This window comes from Solanum pennellii, chromosome 8 (genome assembly GCF_001406875.1).
Source record: "Solanum pennellii chromosome 8, SPENNV200".
Lineage (NCBI taxonomy): Eukaryota > Viridiplantae > Streptophyta > Magnoliopsida > Solanales > Solanaceae > Solanum > Solanum pennellii.
In genome coordinates this window covers 1,049,521-1,065,733 of record NC_028644.1, presented here as the reverse complement: position 1 = coordinate 1,065,733, position 16,213 = coordinate 1,049,521, and the positions used below count along the sequence as shown (strand labels likewise).

General features: G+C 28.5%; 3 protein-coding genes across 7 annotated transcripts; 1 reads left to right on the top strand and 2 right to left on the bottom strand.

Moving 5' to 3' along the window:
- Positions 1-2,632: 2,632 nt before the first annotated feature.
- LOC107028468 (B3 domain-containing protein REM10-like) lies at positions 2,633-6,536 on the top strand. Of its 4 annotated transcripts, none has more exons than XM_027918966.1 (5): positions 2,633-3,313; positions 3,494-3,850; positions 3,940-4,436; positions 4,843-5,767; positions 6,042-6,536. In XM_027918966.1, the coding sequence occupies exons 1-3, from the start codon at positions 3,248-3,250 to the stop codon at positions 4,246-4,248; spliced, it is 732 nt and encodes a 243-aa protein (XP_027774767.1). In that variant the 5' UTR covers positions 2,633-3,247; the 3' UTR covers positions 4,249-4,436; positions 4,843-5,767; positions 6,042-6,536. The 4 variants fall into 4 exon arrangements, with proteins under 4 accessions (XP_027774767.1, XP_027774766.1, XP_015085030.2 ...); XM_027918965.1 differs by lacking the exon at positions 6,042-6,536 and having other exon boundaries at positions 4,843-5,460; positions 5,539-6,035; XM_015229544.2 differs by lacking the exons at positions 2,633-3,313; positions 3,494-3,850 and having other exon boundaries at positions 4,246-4,436; positions 4,843-5,071; positions 5,315-5,460; positions 5,539-5,767.
- A 2,357-nt stretch (positions 6,537-8,893) lies between these two features.
- LOC107028467 (copper transporter 6-like) lies at positions 8,894-9,542 on the bottom strand. Its single transcript, XM_015229543.2, has one exon. The coding sequence runs from the start codon at positions 9,429-9,431 to the stop codon at positions 8,964-8,966; it is 468 nt and encodes a 155-aa protein (XP_015085029.1). The 5' UTR covers positions 9,432-9,542; the 3' UTR covers positions 8,894-8,963.
- Positions 9,543-11,284: 1,742 nt separating this feature from the next.
- LOC107028471 (B3 domain-containing protein REM17-like) lies at positions 11,285-15,528 on the bottom strand. 2 transcript variants are annotated; one of them, XM_015229547.2, is made up of 9 exons: positions 15,337-15,528; positions 13,970-14,279; positions 13,651-13,781; positions 13,340-13,571; positions 13,002-13,132; positions 12,646-12,877; positions 12,463-12,566; positions 12,149-12,383; positions 11,285-11,624 (listed from the first exon to the last, which is right to left on the bottom strand). In XM_015229547.2, exons 1-9 carry the CDS (start codon positions 15,400-15,402, stop codon positions 11,548-11,550), a joined length of 1,518 nt encoding a protein of 505 aa, XP_015085033.1. In that variant the 5' UTR covers positions 15,403-15,528; the 3' UTR covers positions 11,285-11,547. The 2 variants fall into 2 exon arrangements, with proteins under 2 accessions (XP_015085033.1, XP_027774577.1); XM_027918776.1 differs by having other exon boundaries at positions 13,651-13,751.
- Between the last annotated feature and the right edge of the window lie 685 nt (positions 15,529-16,213).

Here is a 16,213-nt window from a genome sequence, read left to right as displayed (position 1 = left end):
AATTTTCTTTCTTTAATTTTCATATATATATATATATATATATATATATATAAAGTAGTTAATAAATCTTTTAGGGATGTTATATAACATTCCCAAATTATAACAAAATATTTAAAGCCCATTGAAATGATCTATTTGCATGAATAATTACACAATTATGAGAAATATTAGGGGGAAAAAAACTACAATTTATTTTACAATTACTTTACGAGAGATCTAATTCTAAATATAAATATAATATTTAGCGCGTAAAATTTAAATTAGACCAAAAAAAAAACTTTTGCATATCATCATATTTTTACTTTAATGCGGTATATATAACTCAGTTAAAGAATTACCGATATCTCACTATATCCACTTCTCCATATTACCTCCCCTCGAAAATAAAAATCGTCTGAACATAAAACTTAAACTCCGACAAAAATACATAAAATAACACTTGCAATGAAATTGTGCTATAGGTATTTTCCCATTTTTTATGAGTTCAAATTTGTAAGCACCTCCTGAAGTCCATTTTCTACTCAGAATTTTGTCCATCCATTCATAATTCCAAAATGATGTGCTTCATTTTTAAGAATCATCTCACATTTTCTATTCATCAATCCATTTGACTTTGCAAAACCCAATGGAAAATACTACCATAAAAAAAATCCATCATGTAGAACAAAGTTGAACAAACATATTAAACGCGATTCTACGCGTGAAGTCTGTAGAATGTGATGTATACAGAGATTCTACTCCTATCTTATAAAGATACAGAGACTATGTCTAATACATTCTCGATTCAAACTAAGTTTCAGTTATCAGGTATTACAAAAAAAGTAAAACAAAAGAGAGGATTAATACAAAAAGAATTCAAGTTCTATACACACGGATTATTTATAACAAGCAAATAATTGCAAGAATAATAATAAATTTAATTCATCATATGTGTTTTTTTTTTTTTTTGTTTTGTTTTTTCCTTTGGAAAAACTGAATGAATTGGTTGAAGGGGAATTATAGAATTGCAAGTAAACTTATTAATGTAAGTATGATCTTCGTCTTAATTTGTTTATCTTATTTTATTTTTAACTCTTTTTAAGAAGTATGTTTTTTTTCTTTTATGTATTTTTAAATCTAATTTCTTACCTCATATGTCTAAAATTATTAAATTTGAAGATATTTTAATGTCTAATTTCTTTAAATCTTATATTAAATTAAAAATCAGACAAATAATTTAAAACGAAACGATATATATAAATAGGCAAATTGCTAGCTTTTCATATTCTTGAGGACTGGGTTATCCAATGCTAATAAATAATGGACATTAATATTGCAATAAAAGTTACCATGTTTATTGACTCTCCCTCTTCACGAGATCATTTTTTTTTAAGTAAAAAAAAAACATATTTTTTAATTATGTATAATTAATTATATATATTATATGTGTATTTGTTTAGTAATAAAATTCCTTCCATGACAATTTTATTTTACAAAGCTAAAGAATGTAGATAAATATTTTATCCTATTGTGAGCCATGGTGAAACTAAAAATTATTTAAATTTTTTGATGTACTACAAAATGTAATTTTTTTTTTCTGGTTTTATACCACGTATTTAAAATTTATAATTACCGAATTTGATTTTTTTTCTTTATTTCCTTAAATTTGATGTGTAACCAATTTTTTGAATATATAAAATAAAAAGTTGTTAAAGTTATATTATTTTATTACTAAATATAATGTTCAACACATTTCATAAGTATATAAAAATTTACATAACTAATACTATAATATAAAGTCTACGAAAAATGCATTATTTATATAAGATAAAAGTTAAAATAACTAATATTACATGATTATGAATGATAAAAGTTTTTTCTTTCATTATTATTTTTTATATTATCTATAACTCTAATGAACGATGACATTTGTTTTAAAGTTGATATTCAATATTTGTATCGAAATTTAACTATTTTAAATATGAATCGTGTAAAATTTATTTGAAAAAAAAGGCTTTCTATTAAAAAAATTCATAATCAAAACTTAAACCAAAAATCGATATGATATACATATGTTAATGATTTGATTTTACAGGGAGGACAGTACATTACGTATTCCAAAGACAACTTTCAAGAAGTAGAAAGGTGACATCTTTCTAAATCAATCAAATAAAGGACAGACAAAGTTTATAATTACCACTATATACTAAAAGTTTAATTTTACACTTTTGAAATCGTTTGATTTAGAATAAGTTATTTTGAGATTAATTATCTAAGAGATCAAACCCAAAATAGTAAAGTCGTCATGGTAGCATATCTAAGTGTAAATTGGTATTGAGTTTGACAATTGTAAACGGAAATAAGTAAATAAAAATATTTGATGAATTGATACGTGTCCACTTAGTTTAGGATAAAATCTCATATCGACGAAGTACAATAGATATACTGGATATGTATAAATGAACAAGTCTTACATTTTATTGACGTGTTTTAGAGTTGTGGTGACCTAAACCTAGAGGAAAATAATATCACTAAAAAACGGATCCACATGTATACATAAGGGTTACGTAAACTAATTAACTTTGAAAAAGTTGTGTATAATTAATAGTGCACCCGTAAACAACATAAAAATAAACTTGGGTCGTTAGTACAAGACAAAATACTACTCCCATAGCTTGCTAGGGTTCTATCCTGGCTATAACCTCATATTAATTATAACAAAGTAGAGTAGAGTACACCTATTAACAAACTCATATTTGATCTATATATTGTATTTAATATTTTATGTACAGTTTAAGCCATTAACGATCAATTAAATACTATATAATTCAATAGTTGTTACTGAAAGTTTCGTTAACACCTAACACACGTTTCTATTGGTGCATCAGATTCTTCAAGTCCTGAATTTGTCTATGATATAATTAAGAGTCGAGCCGTTATAGATAATATCAAAGTCACTCATGTATCAACTTTCATTACCACACAATATTTTCGGCCAAAGCGCGTACTATATAAATTCTAATAAATACTCTTGCTTTTTTAAAATTCAAAATTTGTAAACTCAGACTTTTATATTATCGACTAATACATCAATTGTCCCTGAATATGAAAAGGCACCTGCAGTTTAATTCCATTAAAAATAGTAAACGTTCTAGATTTCCTTATAAGTTACAATTATAAACAATCCCCCCCTCCAATATTATTCATACATTTAAATCTTTCCTAAAATAAAAAACATTTTCTAGAAAATTATATTACATAGTTTTCCATGGAAATCCCTCCAAAGAAACCTCACTTTTTCAAGCCCATTCTACCAGGTTTCGAGAATGGCCTTGTAAGTAACACTAATAATATATATTTACTTCGTCAGATACATGTATTCGAAATAATATTTTCTTTTGTTTAATTTCAACATGTAATTAGCACCAATAATAGTATATGCTTTATGTATTTAGCAATATATGTATAATCTTATAATGAACAATGTCTAATTGATTAATTTGTTGTACTATAGAAAATTCCTTTAGGTTTCTTGAAGTATCTTAAAGGACACGATCAACATGAACATGCAATATTGACAAGAGGTGGTAAGAAGTGGTTGGTGAAGGCGCACGGGCGACGATTAGAGGAGGGTAGTTGGAAAGAGTTTGTAGAGGAACATAAATTGAAATTTGGAGATGTTTTAGTGTTCAAATATGAAGGAGATATGGAATTTGATGTGTCCATATTCGATTCAAGTCATTATTGTGACAAAGAGTATGCAAAGTACGAGGATGAGGATGAGGAAGGTGAAGCTACTCATGACAAGCTTTTAAGTCAATCATATTTTGAATGCACTATTAGGCAATATTGCCTTTCGAGAGGTTTCTTGGTAAGTTTCTGTTGATGTAATATACCACAACTACAAAATTACATTTGAACTGCTAATTAATGTGTGTAATTGGCTATACACTATGTTAGTGGATTCCAAAAGATTTTGCTATTGCAAATGGTTTCATCAAGGGCAACAAGAAGTATGGTTTGATTATAATTGATGAAAGGCAAACAAAGTTGTGGAACTTAATGCTGAAGTCTTGCAACACTAAAGTTTATATTGCGGATGGATGGGGAAAATTCAGTGCTGATAATTGCTTAAAAGAAGGAGACCGTATATTATTTGAGATCATTAGTAATAGAGAGACACCAATATGGAGATTTCGAGTTATTAGTAATGCAGAAACTCCGATAAGGAAGTTTCAAGGCAAGTTTCTCACTCTTATAGTTAACTAGTACTCCCTTCGTCCTATTTTATGAGATGATATTACTATTTGGAGAGTCGAATAGTTTTTTCTTTGAATTTCATCCTGTTTCCAGGCAAGGGTTTATCTGATGAAGAAGCTGCTTGTAAGGACATGGATCTCAGTGACACTCATTTCATTTGTACTATTAGACCTTATTGCCTTACAAAGCATTTTCTGGTGAGTTCACAAGTATACATTATAGTTTGATTGTTGTGTTGCAAAAAAGGCGGAATACATAAACAAACACTCAAACTTGGCCTCAGCTGACAAATAAACACACTCTAATTTTGTGTATGCATATCTAGGCATGCCTCAACGATCATTTAGAGACACTTCCAAAATTTACCTGTCATGTCAGTGTTGAGTTGAGTGTCCATGAGTTAGAGTGTTTAGTTGTCAGTTGAAAGCAAGTTGAAGTGCTTACTTGCCAACTGAGGCCTAGTCTGAGTGTTTGTTTACGTATTACGCCCAAAAACAACTATCATTTCCTGCATAAGCTTATGAGAACAACTACATTTCTTCAATAATTCAGACGTGTATAAAACAGATACATTTTTTATTGTTTATATGTCTTCTGTTTCAGCGTATTCCACGACAATTCGCGATAAAAAACAGACTCAACGGCAGGAAATGTAAGATAATAGTGAAGGACAAGCAACGATCATGGACGTTCAATGTGTATACAAACGGCCAAAACACCCACATTGGAAGAGGATGGCGCGAATTCTGCATTACAAATTGCTCAAAGGAAGGAGATCGCTTCATGTTTGAGATAATCTCCAACGGAGAAACACCTATATTTACAATTCATGGCAAGTTTCTCATCTAATTTTGTTATTTAGAGCTTATATATCCCTCGTTACAAAAATGGTTCACATATACCCTTACTGTTACAAAGGTATATCTGAGTCATTTCTGTAATGATAGCGATAGAGTGTATATGAGTCGTTTTTATAACAAGGGGTATATCAGCTCTAAATCGCGAGTATATATCAGACTCTTTTCCCTTCAGCTTAATGTGATTTCAGTTATGATATTGTTGTTTATAAAACTAGATTTGAGAGGAAGTTCATCCCTCCAGCCTGAAGTAAAGAAGAAAAAATCGAAAGCTAAAAGAAAGTTGAAGCCACAAGTATCTGTTGATGTCAACTCTCATTTTATATCTACTATCAAACCCTACACAATCAACAATCCTGTTTTGGTAAGAGTGATTTTGAAACATATTTTAGTTTGTATAATACATGTGTTGTAACGCGTATTGATATGTATATTCGAGCAGTATCTTCCCATGGATTTTGTAAAATCAAATGGCTTGATGAGGAGACGTAAGATGATACTTATCGATGAAAAACGAAGATCATGGTCAGTGTGGATAGGAAGAACAGGACATCACTTTGCAATCAAAAGGGGATGGACTCAGTTTAGAAATGCAAATGGTATTCAAGTTGGAGATACTTATAAGTTTGAACTCACCAACAATGTCACAATACCTATAGTTCATTTCCATTGTGAGTATTTTTTTTTTATTGTTTTTCCTCTTTGTTCCTTTTGTTAGTAGAATATGGAAGTAATTTTATCATGTTAACTTTTGAAGTCAAAAAAATCTTGAAGGTTGATTGTCTGATGACGGCAAGTAGGACGTGTGTGTCTACGTGTTTAACTCTACATAAGTTTGAGTACTTACTTCTGCACAGATATCAAATGAAATCAAGTTAAATGACATGTTTACGTAATTATGTTTAGATTCATAATTGATGTTATGTTTTGTTTTTTAAATTGTAGGTAAATATTCTGGGAATTAAGGATGTAAAGACATCTCAAGATGATATGATGCAATTGGTGATGTGCAACAAAATTAGGCATTAAAACAAGTAATGTAATGTTTTTTTTTTTATCTTAGTACATTTTGCTAGATATACCACAAATTTTAGGAGTATTAGTAAATGGAACATTGCGCTTATCGTTCATTCTCTGTTTCAATTCGTTTGTTCTTTTCTTTTTTTTTAGTCCACTTCGATAAGAATACCTCGCTACTTGTTCGATAATTCTTTAATTTTAAAACTTTTCACATGTCGACATGTTTAAGATCATAAAATTAAACGACATTTTAGTATATTCAATTTAAATCACAAGATTTAATTTTATTTCTTTTAAAACTAAGTACCAAATTTAGAGCCTAGTTAATCCCCTATATTGGTTGGTAGTACACAATATAGGGGATGTGTGGGTTTAGCCAAAATGAACCAAATGATAAATTTTGTCATTTTTAGGATAATTGGAAGAAAAAAATACTTATTTTAATTAGTCAATAATTTGTTAATCAAACATTTTTTTTAAAAAGAAAATAAGGCCCCCCTAAATATCATTTATTTATTCTTTTTTGTTGGACCATTAAAAAAATCAGAATTGACTGATTCAAACTTTATTCCAAATTTATGTCACACATTTATGGCTCATTAAATGAGTTTCAGTCACCTATAATACTATAGTCTATAATATCAAATTAATTGTATTGATTTTATTCTATATGTATATAACAAAATCAATATTTTGTCTTTTAGGTTTTCTCGATTTTTTTTGGAACTTTTTGATGGTTCAATGTGAAGTATCTTACATTAAATTTTGTTTATATTTTTGTAAAATATGATGTGAATGTTACTATTTGTTACTGTCAATACTTTTAGTTTTGTCTATCACAACGACCATAAAGTAGAAGAATTTTCATATATTATACATCAACAATTTTTACATGCCACTATTTGTAACTTCATAAACACAACTAATTCAATTTTTTTTTAATTAAAATGGATCCATTGCTGTCACCAACAAGAAAAATATTGGAATGATAGTAATTGGATTAAATTTAATCAAGTTAATTTATATGCACAGAAATAATATTTGATTTTGGCTCAGACTTTATTTAAGTAAATTTGTATAAATACTTGGATACTCCTCGATTTCTTTTTATATGTCATTTTTTAAATTTACACTCGCATTAAAAAATTAAGTAACTTTACTCATCTATCTTTATTTAATATTTTCTTAAATCGACTTTATAATAATTAGAGTAATGAATATGTTGAATTTCAACAATTAAAATATACTTAGATAACTATTTCAATTTTGAGTTTATTTTTGGAGTCAAATTTTTACATCATAAGTTAATGTATGAAGTACTCCGATAAATATTAGTAATTACTAATAGATATCCTAAGTTGATCAAAGTATATATGTACAAGATTAATTAATATACTACTCTATCAAAAGTATAATGAGAAGAATGAAAATTTATATATTGATTTTATTTATAAAATGACAAATACTATGATCCAACGATACGTAATAAAATAAAGGGAGAGAATAACTAATAGCCCAAACATAATGTAAAAAAGTTGAGAAACAAAATATTCTGAAAATTTACAAGTAAAAGTGAGTATTCTTATTCTTAGATATTAGTGACGCTTTTCCGAAAGCTCGGTTATTTTTTACTTTAAAAATGACTTAAATTATTAATTTTATTTCTAAATTATGAACGACTTTTTTTAAAAAAACTAAACTATTCTCCCATACTATTTTGATATGTCACATCACATATGAAATATTTCCCCTGTTTCATTTTATGTGACATTTTTTATTTTTCAAGAGTCAAATAATTCAACTTTGATCGGACATTTGCGTATGAAAATTTTAAACTTTTTTAAATGAAATTTATATATTTATAAACTACGTACAGAATACTATAAATCACAATAATTGATTATTCAAAATATTAAGAACATCTATGAAAAACTTACTTTAAAAGATAAACTTATTTGAATCTCAAAATGCGAAAAATGTCACATAAAATGAGACAGAGAAAATAACAATGTTCACGTGACATTTTTCGTTTTACGAGAGTCAAACAATTCAACTTTGATCGAATATTTACATATGAAAATTTCAAACTTTTTGAAATAAAATTTATATATTTGTAAACTACGTAAATAATACTATAAATCACAATAATTGATAATTCAAAATATTAAGAACATCTATGAAAAATTTACTGTTAAAGATAAACTTATTTGAATCTCAAAATGCGAAAAATGTCACATATAATGAGACAGATTTTATGAGACGGAGAGAATAACGATGTTCACGTGATATTTTTTCGTTTTTCGAAAATCAAATAATTCAACTTTGATCGGACATTTGCGTATGAAAATTTCAAACTTTTTGAAATAAAATTTATATATTTGTAAATTACGTAAAGAATATTATAAATCACAATAATTGATAATTCAAAATATTAAGAATATCTATAAAAAACTTACTGTCAAAAATAAAGTTATTTAAATCTCAAAATATAAAAAATATCATATAAAATAAGATTAAAAAATCATGTTATTCACCAAACTCGCAAAAATATGAAACTCTTAATGAAAAGATCGAAAGAACCTATCACATTGAATGTTGTTGGTACTGTCAACGGAGAATACAGTTGGCAGGCGGTGACACAGACTTCACGAAAATTGTCCCTTTTTTTCTGAACATTTATCAATCACGGGGATGCTAACGAACAAAATCGAACATTATTTCAATTCGTCTCCATTTTTGTAAAATTATTCCTAGATAATTGAGTTGAGGTTACGATATCTATAATTCAATAACATTTTTTTATTCGAATTATCGATTATGATTCAATTTTGAACATTTCAATTTTCATTAACAATTACAAGGCATAGAAGGAAGATCGGAGGCTTTAGCATAAGCCGTCAACGGCGATTTCTTAAAAACTCTACTCCCGAAAACCAAAAACCCTAACGTATGACCGGAAATCGCCGCCAGAAAAATTCCGCCATTGAAGGACATAACAGAAAGCATAACCAAATAAGCCAAACCAATTCTAATTCCGTACAACGCCGTCTGAATCAACCCGGCCGTCACATGATTTGCACTCTCTTTGATGTAATTTGAGTGCGATAGCAACTCGACGAAGAAAGCAAGTAGAAAAACGACGATAAGTGCGAAAACGTACATACCGATGTTGTCGTATCCCGGCCAACCGGAGAAGAGAATTTCAGCGTTTTTTCCCCAGAAAAACGTCATGTGCATCATCATGTTATGGTTGTTCACGGCGGCATCTGGTACCGGCGGCGCCATATCTCCGTGCATATTCATAGCGCCGTTCATCTCTGCAAATTGAATCGTCTCTCTGTTGAATTTTCTTCTAAATTGGAGTGTGAAATGTGTGATAGAGGAGGTGTATACATGTTTTAGATAAGCCAAATTTTGATAGTAACAGTTCAGTAATAATAAATGTTCGTTTACTCTACTATAAGTAAAGTATAATTTTACGTCGTTCCGTAAAATATAAGATATAATAATTTTAAAATAAAATATAAAATTATTTTTATTTAACATCTAATTAGAAATACTAGATAATTCTTATGATATTATGTCTATACTATAAGGTATGATAATTTCAAAATAGAATATAAAATTATTTTTATCTAACATCTAATTAGAAATACTAGATAATTCTTATGACATTATTGCTATATTATATAAATTTAAATATAATATAATTTTGATTTTTAAAAATTAAATAGGAAAAAGGGTTTGATTTACTTTTCAACTTTATCATTTTGAGCTAATAATATACGTTGATTATGAAAGTGGCTCATATATGCCTTTATCATTATATAAATGACTTAGATATATCCCAGTCGTTACAAATGACACACATATATCCTTTATTTAATGGAAGTATAAAAAATAGTTTTAAATTTACATTTATTATTTTTAATTTTAAAAATAATTATTTAGGGGTATATATGATTATTCTATCAAAGTTCAATGTATATTTTAATTTTTTTCATACATAAATTATTTTTTAACTTCTTTTATTATAATTATTTGAGTTTCTTATTCTTATTTTCTTTCTTTCGTTCCTTAGTTTAAAGAAAAAAATTGAACTATTTTTTTTGTCTATATTATAATTTGATTTTTGCATTCGAAGAAAAAAATTTGTTCCATCTACAATAAGTTTTACAAGAATATTATTAAAATATAAATAAATTTGATTATTGATATAATAATTCTAAATTAGTCATTGAAATAAAAAAAAATCAAAAGATATATATTTGACGAGGATTAAATTTACTCAGATTATATTTTTTTTTAAAAATAAAAAGTTAGATTAAAATTATTATTTTTTATTTCCGTTAAAAAAAAGGTATATATAAGTCATTTATTTATAAGTAGAGTTATATATAATCAACTTTCATAACAAAAAATATATCAACTTTAAATAACAAAGTTAAGAAATATATGAGACTATTTTCCCAATTAAATATAACCCAACAAAATTCACGTTGGACGGACTTGATATATCATTTTAAAAAGGTGGATTTAATTTATTTTTTTTATAAAATAAAAAGATTTTTAATACATATTAAATTGTTAATTAAGAAATTAAAAAACACGTGGCCCCACTTCTTCACATGGTAAACGCGTGTCTCACTGACTATATTTATACACCATATTATATTTTACGTCTCTTATTAGATAAATTTATCGATATATTTTTTATTTGGTGATTTTTGAGTTAAAGTTTTCAATAAATAAATATAAATTAATGCATTTTTATTAATTAAGTTGATCACTGAATATAAAATAGTTATTTAATTTTTTTTATATTTTTCAAATTCATACTTTTATGGCTAATCACTCTTTAAGAATAATAAAAAGAATAATATCATTTATGACATTAATTTTGTGAAATGACAATTACTATCTCCGTTCAACCATAGTCGTTTAATGTAATATTATTTTGAAATATCCAGTAATATTTATCCACTTTGTAAAAATAATCGATAATTTTATATTTAGTTTTTAATTTATTCTTATCATCAATTATAATACTCTCTATTATATTTTTTAAGACATTATATCTATTATGTTCAAAGGGTGATATAACAAAATTGTCCTTCTAATTATAGTTTTTCTAGGAAGTGTACAAAATCAACGTTGGACAGAGGAAGTGAAAAAATTATTTTTCCTTAATAAAGAGTTCAAAATAAAATGAAACGGAGAAAGTCAAAAGAGATGGTACAACACATCATACAACATATTTAGCAAAATGTTCGTCACTCAAACTCTCCTAAAATGTTATCGCACTTACAGCAAATCTACCAGAAATGCATTACTTTTAGAGAATACGATAAGTACGAATTAATAATTTCGAAGAATCGAAGCAACTTGATAGGCAAAATGTACAAGATCCAAAAACACTACATTCACTGCTTCAGTGCTTGCCCATCACCAACTTCTTCACATTATCTTTGTCAATTGGTTTTTTGTGATCCTTGGTGGAAATTTTACCTATAATTTTCAAAATAAAATTAATAAGGGAAGCAAATGCGATAACTGAAACACAATAGACAATAAATGATATTTTCTCCGTTTAAAAAAGAATGATCTTCTTTTTCTTTTTAATCTGTGTAAAAAAGAATGACCTATTTCTTTTTTTGGTAATAACTTTCTACGTGACATGTTTAAGGCCACAAGATTAAAAGACAATTTTGTACATTTGACATAAAAAAAATTTCTTTATTTTCTTAAATTCCGTGTCAAGTCAAACTAAATCATTCTTTATGAATCGGAGAGAATAATAGATATCAAAATCTAGTCAAAAGCTCAACTATACCTACTGACCTTCGACCCTAATCCGCATCATCCCTACCCTCCCGGGTCCTATCTAATCACTTCTTCGGCTTACCTCTACCTCTCCTCATACCCCCTACATCCAACCTCTCGTACCTCCTTAGTAGAACATATACACATCTCCGAAAGAAACGATACTTACAATCGAAATACAACACAATGCTGAAAATGAGGAAACTTACCATTATATTTCCATGTTGTGTTTTCGCCATTAGAAACAACCTCAAACATTATGCAATCTCCTTCCTTTAAGCAATTTGCATCGCGGAATTCACGCCATCCACCCTTGATACATACACTATTGCCAAACGAACGTAGCTTAACGTTCCACGACCTTTCCCTTCTATCATCTCTAATAACCAAATCACATTTCTTGTTGGTGAGACGATATGCATGAGCAATTTTCGTTGGAATGTACTGAAAACGGTTTACAAACCAATTACACATATAACCAAAGAGTAGCATACTGTATTCTTGAAGTAAACTTTCGACTTACCAAGAAATCATTGATGAGGCAATAAGGTCTAATAATGCATACAAAATGAGACTGAGCAAAAGGCTTGTTCTTGTTCTTGTTCTTGTTCTTGTTCGTGTTCGTTGCTGCACAGGAAAACACATGACTTGTTATGGATTCTAAATCATATAACAAAGAAGAGATTGCTTAAATGAGAAAACTTGCCATTATATTTCCATATTGGTTTCTCTCCGTTACTAACGACCTCAAACATCATGCGATCTCCCTGCTTCAAGTCATTTTCAGCACGAAATTTACGCCATCCTTTTGCAATATAGACTCCATAACCATAGGTATCAATCCTTAAATTCCATGATCTTTGTCGTTCATCTCTAATAACCAAACCACATTTATTATTGATGAGTCCGTTTGCCCGAGCAAATCCTCTAGGAAGGCGCTGAAATGGTTTATAAGTTGAACAATTCGACACATATATCATCAGCTTCATGTGTGCCGCTGTATCATTACTCCAATGAAACGAAACAAAGAAAATTACGCAGATGTTTTCTTTACGAACTCACATAGTAATTTCTTTTAAGGCAATACGGCCTGACAATGCACTCAACATGAGATTGACTAAACGAGCTGCAAGTAGCAAACTCCTCCTTCGGAAAAGCCTTTCTTGTTGACACGATGTTGGCGTTTGGTTTGTCTGTGACAGAGACAAACTCATGTCAAGACGATTACAATTAGGGGTTGTTCGATTGGGTGTACAAGAATAGTACTGAATAAGGTTTATTAGTAATACTAAATAGTTTTGTCGAAGATAGCAATATAATATCATGGTTATATTGTACATAACAAAGAAAAAAAGGATCATCGATAAAAAAGAGGAGGTTTTAATCTGAAAAAAACTTACCGCGAAATTTCCATATGGGTTTTTCTCCATTAGCAATAACCTCAAACATCATATAATCTCCAACGTTTAAGTCATTTGCAATGCGGAACTCACTCCATCCACCTAACAGATGGACTCTACAATCGTGGGTAGCTAGCCTTAATTTCCACGATCTTTGTCTTTCATCTCGGATAATCACATCACATTTCTTGTTGAAGATACCGTTTTCCATTGCAAAGTGTTTAGGAAGGCGCTGAAAATGGTTTACAACAAATTATACGCTTCATACGTCTGCTGTAAACTACTCCAAATCTGGTAGTTTTGAGACTTACCAAGTAACTATGTGTAATGCAATATGGTTTGACGATACACTCAAAATGAGATCGACTGCAAGGGCTGTAAGTACCAGCTTCTGCATAGGGTAACGCCTCGCCTGATGACATGATGCAGAGGTTCGATTTTCCTATAACGTTGTTAGTCATAGAGAAATCAAATATGACGAAACTTACTACAATCAAAACATGAATAGCACGTAATCGTCCATCCCATTACAATGTGTAAAATGTTGAACCTCTTTATAACTTCTTCGTGTGTTTACTTTTCATATTTTGAAACCGTTAGTTAAGATTAAGGGATTCTAAAGATGTTTACCTTTAAATTCAAATTTCTTGCAAGTCTCTTCAACGTTATTGAATCCTGCTTCTTGTTGAAGATACTCTGCATATTCTCTGTCACAATGACTCGAATCGAAGATGGAAACTTCGAATTCCATGTCTCCTTCATGTCTAAACACCAACATATCTCCCAATTGCAAATCATTCTCCTTAGCAAACTTTTTCCAACCCTCTTCTAATCGCCAACCGTTCACCTTAACCAACCACGTTTTACCCACGCTTCTCAGTATTGCATGTTCGTGTTGTTCATGTCCCTTCAGATACTTCAAGAAACCTATAGGAATTTTCTGCAGTACAACACAAACTTAACAACAACAACAACAACATATCCAGTGCAGGGAGCGTAGAGTGTACGCAAACCTTATCCTAATTTTGAAACACAAACATGTACCAAATAAATCCAAGTTTCAAACACAGAGTCATTTGTCTTACATTCCTATTTAGTCCGTGTTAAGGAAAATGTCTTTTATTTTAACGCTCTTTAATTTCAATTTTTTACCTGACATGTTTAAGATCACAAAATCAAAGGACAATTTGATAAATTTGACATATGTTTAATTTGGAGGATCTTAGTAGCTTAATTGATTAGTTACCAAAACACCCATCTTGTTAGTGAGAGTTCGATTTCACACTATAAGAACATTTGGGGATTAGTAAGAAAATTCGTAGGAAACGTATTTTTTCCTGCAAATTTTCATACTAATTTCCAAATAAATTCCCATATAATTCACAGTTTTACTGTAATGTCACATTGTAACCCCTTTCCCCTCACCCCCAATATTTTTAAAAAAGACAAATCTTCAATTTAAAAAACTTTGAGATTTAAAAATTTTCTATACTTTACTCCATCTTTTCCAATTTATACGACTTACTTTTCTTTTAGTTCCCAAAATAATGATACATTTTTATATTAAGCAACAATTTAACTTTGAAATCCCTATTTTACCTTTAATAAAATGATTTTAGCTACACAAATATCCATCACATATTTTAGATCATAATTTTCGAAAGTCCTTTCCTTTTTTCCTTAGACTCAGTGCGGAGTCAAACTAACTCATATAAAATGAAATAAAGGAAGCATTAAACTCCAAATCAAGTCAAAATAAGACAAACAAATTGAACCAGACAATTACAATTATGCTTTTGTTTAGGACCTGAAATTGTACTAATTTTGTACCTATTTAAACAATTATAAAATGTTTAAAAGAACTATAGCTTTCAATTTTTAGTGTTTTTTTTTTCTTTTCTGGAATAAATTCTTCCATCTCTACAACATCATACATAAAACATATAGTAAATAAAAGAAAGATTAAAAATAAAAAAACTTAAAAAAGGATTACTTACAAGACCATGCTTGAAACCTTTATGAATGGGTTTTAAAAATTGAGGTTTCTTTGGAGGAATTTTCATGACAATCAACAAAATGCCTCTTTCTCTTTTGCAATTTTCACATTTAAGAAAAATCACTAAAATTTGTAACAATTTAATAAAATTTTAAACTTTTAATGGAATTGTTAGACATCTTTTCAAGGCAGTGTAGACTGTAAAAGCAGATGACAATTTTGCAGTTTTCCAAAAGAGAAATTTGAATACATTGAAAGTTGTGTGGGTCCAGTTGTTTACCATTTTCCCTCAAAATATACAATTAAATTTATTTTTAAAAAGTTAATATCAGAAAAAACTTACTCGCACGTGGTGTTTACGTCAAGTCAATGCAATCTTCATTATTATGTGATTATATGGAGTAAAATGAACAATAAATTAAAACACATAGCATGTATGTATTAGCTTGATGTAAACATCCGATGCGGATAAATTTTACTCGTTAATATCTCATAGTAATATAATATCGTAGATTAGATCTTATATACAAGCTACTCTCCCTGTTTATTTTTATTTGTTACTATTTAACCTCTGTTTATTTTTATTTGTTACTATTTGACCTGATACAATCTCATTAAGAAAATATAATTATTAATATATGCATTTTACTATACGATCTCTATTAGTTGATGTTAATATTAGATGTTAAAAAATAATTTGAAGAATAATATTTAATGTTAATATTAAAATATAATTAAATAATTATCTTTTCTTAATATGTCAAAATTAACAAAAAGTAAACCAAGAGAAAACTATATACTGTTATAAATATTTTTGTTACCTTATTTACTTTTACTTTATAATTTTTGAAGTTGGAACTGTTGATGAAATTATGTTT

Excerpts from the sequence above, each read along its gene's own strand:
- LOC107028467 (XM_015229543.2), bottom strand. The coding sequence starts at position 9,431 with ATGAACGGCGCTATGAATATGCACGGAGATATGGCGCCGCCGGTACCA.
- LOC107028471 (XM_015229547.2), bottom strand. The coding sequence starts at position 15,402 with ATGAAAATTCCTCCAAAGAAACCTCAATTTTTAAAACCCATTCATAAA. Across the intron at positions 13,572-13,650 it reads GCATTACACATAGTTACTTG|CGCCTTCCTAAACACTTTGC; the intron begins GTAAGTCTCAAA and ends AACCATTTTCAG. Across the intron at positions 11,625-12,148 it reads CACAACATGGAAATATAATG|GTAAAATTTCCACCAAGGAT; the intron begins GTAAGTTTCCTC and ends TGAAAATTATAG.
- LOC107028468 (XM_027918966.1), top strand. The coding sequence starts at position 3,248 with ATGGAAATCCCTCCAAAGAAACCTCACTTTTTCAAGCCCATTCTACCA. Across the intron at positions 3,314-3,493 it reads CAGGTTTCGAGAATGGCCTT|AAAATTCCTTTAGGTTTCTT; the intron begins GTAAGTAACACT and ends GTTGTACTATAG. Across the intron at positions 3,851-3,939 it reads GCCTTTCGAGAGGTTTCTTG|TGGATTCCAAAAGATTTTGC; the intron begins GTAAGTTTCTGT and ends ACACTATGTTAG.